Source organism: Polyodon spathula, unplaced genomic scaffold (genome assembly GCF_017654505.1).
Source record: "Polyodon spathula isolate WHYD16114869_AA unplaced genomic scaffold, ASM1765450v1 scaffolds_2025, whole genome shotgun sequence".
NCBI lineage: Eukaryota > Metazoa > Chordata > Actinopteri > Acipenseriformes > Polyodontidae > Polyodon > Polyodon spathula.
Window position 1 is genome coordinate 7710 of NW_024473500.1, and position 5402 is coordinate 13111.

General features: G+C 39.1%; 1 protein-coding gene across 1 annotated transcript; it reads right to left on the bottom strand.

Moving 5' to 3' along the window:
* Positions 1 to 1155: 1155 nt before the first annotated feature.
* LOC121310330 (high choriolytic enzyme 1-like) lies at positions 1156 to 5092 on the bottom strand (the record flags this gene model as incomplete). The annotated part of the gene is made up of 11 exons (XM_041243571.1): positions 5024 to 5092; positions 4893 to 4911; positions 4368 to 4442; positions 3900 to 4040; positions 3379 to 3496; positions 3037 to 3215; positions 2479 to 2560; positions 2204 to 2351; positions 2034 to 2088; positions 1657 to 1775; positions 1156 to 1378 (listed from the first exon to the last, which is right to left on the bottom strand). Coding segments are annotated over exons 1-11 (1228 nt in total), but the record flags the coding sequence as incomplete, so codon positions are not given.
* Between the last annotated feature and the right edge of the window lie 310 nt (positions 5093 to 5402).

The window sequence follows — 5402 nt, forward strand, 5'->3', positions numbered from 1 at the left end:
CTCTTTTGCTTGGTCTGTCCCTGATCTCGTATGTAGGGATTAGTCTCATTGCCCTGCAAAGCTTCGGTGTCCTGTTTGTATTGCAGGAATTAGGATTGGAAGTGTGTTCCTGCCAGTCCTCATAACAAGAAGACAGTTCTAAAGTTTTCAGGTATGGGGCCTCTCTGGAGTTTCTCTGGAAGAGGGAACACCTGCTACAATATCTAATCTTATAAAGCTCATCTGTTACGGATTTTGTTAAGAAAAAAGGAAATGCACGACATTTCTGATCAAAGAAAGAATCATTTTTATTCATTATTACAAATACAATACCTGTTAATCAAAAACAATACCTGATTTAAAAGGTGAATATATATATATATATATATATATATATATATATATATATATATATATATATATATATATATATATATATATATATATATATATATATATATATATATATATATATATATATATATATATATATATATATATATATATATATATATATATATATATATATATATATATATATATATATATATATATATATATATATATATATATATTATTTCATTCTTTCTTATTAGGTTTGGCAATTTATTTTTTTGATTTACTATACTTTCTGCTTCTACATTCATATTTGTGTAAACGACCCGTTTGTTCAAATCCAGGAAACTCTTGTGATTGTGTTCTTTGTTCATACTGGAACTGTAAAAATAGAAACAGAGACTTGAGCACCTTGCATTATCATCGTTATACAGCAATGAAGGGACGATTCAAGGATCAGTTGTCAGGGTTCATTAAACTTGTTTTTCACAGAATGTGCATTTGTACATGCTGTTGAGGTGCTGAAGGCTTTGTAAGCCAAACACTTAGAAACCACTGGGCTGCATGCCAATATTTATATTCTGCACAGCGCTGAGTTTTAAAAGGAGCTGAAGGCTGCTTGAAATGTTCCAACACGCTGCCCATTCTTAAACCACCTTCACTTGCTAATCTCTTACTGAATATGATTGCATTACATGTCCATTGCAGTGCAAGTTATAACACTGCATCATTCAATAAAGTGATGTCATGTTGTGCAAGTAGTTCTGCAGTGCCCAGTTCAAACACAGCACTCACGTCAATCATGAACAAAGGAAATCCAGGCAGAGCTTCTTTACATACCAAACTTGTACTTGGCTGAGAATCCCTTCCCGACTTCTACGTCGTCGCTGTGGAACTGAACCACTGCAGCGTTTCCACTGGAGGTGAAGGAGGGAATGGGTTCAGAGCCACAATAGGTTTGCTGTACAGTGGATGTAGTCTTGGGTCCATCTCGGAGAATGAGATAGTCATAGGAACAGTCATCAGAATACTCCACATCAAAGGAACTGATGGTAAGTGAGACCTGAAATGAAACACAAAAACGGATCTAGTCCAGATAAACACTGGAAAGCTCCCACATGTTGTTGTTACATTGAAGACAATGAAATGGACATTATAAAAGATACATCATTTAATATCACGATATAGATTTGTTTGCCCTCAGTGTTAATGCAATTGTTTTTCTTCTTCAAATACTTCTACAGACGTTTGTCCAAGCGGATCAGGTGAGTAGTGAACGTACCGAGGCGCCTCGATCATTCATACAGAGATGCTGCTGGTTTGTTCTTGAGTGTTTCTTACCTTGTACCCTTTAGGGGCGTTGATGATCCATGTGCAGTCTGTATTAGTGGGATATTCCAGTGGATAATTGGGAGATGTAAAAGTTCCACTCACAGCAGTCAGTATGCCTCCGCATTGCACTAGAGAATGAGAATGGCAGTGTGTGTGAAATGCTGGAAACCCTTTTTAACTTGGGACAGGAGAAGCAAAAGAACATGTAAATAAAGGGCAGAGCTGGCTGATTGTAACTTCCAACAGCCCCTCGATGTGTAACTGTTAATGAATCAGTAAAGAGCACAGACAGGACTGCTTAAGACAGTTAGAATTGCTTGGGTAAGAATTTGGGTAGTCTGTGACGCAAAACTTCCATTGTTCTCTGTCAGAAGCATGTTGCAGACATCTAGGAAGGGAATCAAACAGCAGATTTGAATTGGATAAGAACCTGCAGCCACACTGAGAAGAGGATGCACGAGGGATCTAACAGGTGGCTGCTGTCCAGTAACATCATAGCAAATTGGGCAGATAAAATCGATGGAACAATCTGTGTAAAAGATCATCTTCAGAAGACATGAGGCACATTGTACTTACTGCAGCCATAAAGCTTATTGATCTTTTGAATATCTCTAGGAGACATTGCTATTCTCTGTCCGATTTCTACCGTTTCATCTGGAATGGGTACAATAGTAGGCTGTCCAGTTGTATTTGAGAAAGCATCCCTGTGTAGATTTAAAGTAACAGTGTTTTAGTCAGATCAATACTGAAAAAGAGAAAAGATCTCATCACATTGTATGGTAGGTAATTGAGACAGGGTGAAGACCTGCACTTTCAGCTGCTGCTTCTTACCTTCCATAATGCATGATGGAGGTGTAGTCGTATGGCATGCCCAAGGTGTTAATGTCCTGCTTGTTAAAGTTATGAGCTTGGTCTGTAAAGGAAAGGAGATGCTGCTACCCCAGAATCTGTTTCTGTGTTTTACTTCCAAACACCTATTGTAAAAGCATTAGTGAGAGGTCACCAATTATTCCATTTAAATGATAATGCATTGTGAAATCCAATTATGAACCCTGGCTGAACTGCACGCATTTGTTTTCAACATGCCATTAGAGGCATCAAAGAGTGTCGGGGTCTTTCCTTGACCACGATCCTTGCAATAAGGGCTGCCCAGTTAGTGCAGACTCCTCACTTTCTTGAGCTCTTCCTAACAGTTGAATCACACTGTATTTAGATAATGAAAAGCTATTGGGATACAAAGCCCTGGTAATGAAATATTCAAGCCCCGCTTTATTGTATTAGAACAATGTGTTGCTGCTCTCCACCCTCCCCTCAGCTCTCTCTCTCTCCAGTGCTCTTCATTGTGATTGTGTGAGCGCTCCAGGAAAGGACTCCTTGTGGTTTCCTTACCTTCTGGGATGTACTGCCAGTTGATTCTGACATAGCTGTCGCGGTCAGGTCTGCTCTGCTCGTGATAGAAGCCTAGCGAATGGATGAGCTCATGTTGAGCCGTGGCTTTGTAAACACAGCCTCCCTTTGACAGGGACACTTGCTGAGCGCCTTTATACTTTCCAATATTGGACCAGCAGCTATAGGTAGAAAGAGAATCTTGTTTAGAAATCTTGTACTTTTTTATCTATAAAAGTCATTGCATATTTGTGAAGTTTTGAGACATGCTTAGTATACACCTTTATCTTTGAATGGCACTGAAATGGTAGGGTTTGTCAGAGACACAGCAGAGTGGTCATTTACCCGTTCTGGGGACTGATATTTACGTAGTCTTTTTCTGTAGTTCGTGGTTTAAATCTAATGCAGGTCTGTACATCGAAGTCTGGGAATGCACTGGAGATTATTGCCTTCTCTTCAGCACCTGTAAAAAAGGATAAGCCAATTGAAACTCATTGATATTTGAATATATCAAAGCTTAACATCTCCCAGACCAGAGGGACCAATACTAACTCCATCAGTTACACTGACAACTTTAAACACGATGCCCTTTAGAAAGGACGGCTAGATTCCTGTGCACAAATAAATACAGAGCACTCTTTTACAAACAAGAAATGTTTCAAAGATAAATGCAAGTCTCTTCGAAGTCAGTATTCTTCGTATTTGTCAAAATGAATCTTAGGTTTCCACTCAGCACATGAACTAGACATGTGTTTTTCATACTGCAGTTTTATTTGTCCTTGTTTCATTAAATATGGTCTCACTGGTACTATTAAACATATTGAATGTTAATAGAAAGCATTCTTCGAAGTGCTTCGTGTACGTACTGTATTCACTGGAGATCGTATAAGGCACATAAACAAATCCATCAGAGGCCTTCGGCCAAAAGCATGAGTTGTCCGGGCAGTTCATGGCATTCCTGGAGTTTGACACGACAATGTCACCCTCCATCATATGCGCTTTGATTTCTGTTTGAAAATTGAGCAGAGAAACATCTTAAAGGGGAACTCGTTTTAGCCACAATATGCATTTTTATGTACTTCTCTAGGATAAAAGAAACAAAACACATCAATCCATTTGAATGATCATTATGTTAGTGGTAATGAGCAGTTTACAGAAGTAGGTAAGACACTACCAATCTAATCTCAATGTGCTTCTGTTAAGAGCTCATAGATGTATAAATGAAGACACTCATCTCAAGTAGAATATGCCAGCCTTAACTTCCATGCAATAAGCAGACCCAATATTTCAAAAGGCAGTAAAAGTCTCTTCTATATATTTAGAAGCTTTCTTACCTTTATTGGCTTCTAAGATGATGCTGAAGACATCCTTATCTTCAGGGATCCTTGGGCTACTTCTTTCTCTTTGACCTACAGAAGCAAAGCACACCTGTGTGAAATCCTGTGTGCACGGGCAGCGTGTGGAATCCAGTGCTGTGTACTAATACTGGAGCAGAGTGGAATAGAGTCCCCCTGTAATACACTGCTGGCACACTGACACACACTCATGCACTACATAGTCAAAGCATTTCCTCCAGCGTGGCATCTGTGTTACAAACAGATACACAAACACACTGGCCGTGCTGAAGAGACTCCAAATTCAGTTGCTTCGTTGTTTGGGTCCATCTTTGTAAAACAAGAGTTTTTCTCCTTTCAAACAACAGAAGTACATGATACCCCAGAGTAAAGGTTTATGAATCTGGTCCAGTGTATCGTACATCCTGAATTACAAAGATTAACTCATTGCAATGTAAAATTCAACAGATATGCTTTATTTTCCCCCGTATGAGACACATATAAAAACTAAATCTAGGAACTTGCCTTTTCCACTTTGGTCCCCCTGCAACAACATAAGAAAGGGAAGACAAACACAGATGCGTTATTGAAATGTTTAAGAGCCCAGTAAAAATGCATTTGAAATGAGAAGCGCTGCAGCTGTGCGGCTTTGTTACCTTCAGAGGCTTGCCCTGTGAGACACTGAGCAGCAGTGCTAAAGTGGCGAGCACCAGTTTGTGATCCATCTTCATCTGCTGCTGCAATGTTCTGAGAAGCTCAGGAGATTCGTCTTTTTTCTTCGCTTGATGCTTTAGCACATCTGAGCATGGGCTTATATACATCCAGCCAAAGGTGTGTCCGTCAAGGGAGCTTAAAGCCATTCAATTACTGGATAAGGTGAAGTTTGCATTGGGTTTTAAAGTCCTTAATCTTGTGTAAAATCTTGTGTCACCCTATAGAATTAACTAACTGTGCTTCATAAAGTCAAGTGAAACCTGCAGAATAATGTTACGTTAACATATTGAATTACAGACCGCTTTGTAGTTTTCCATATAC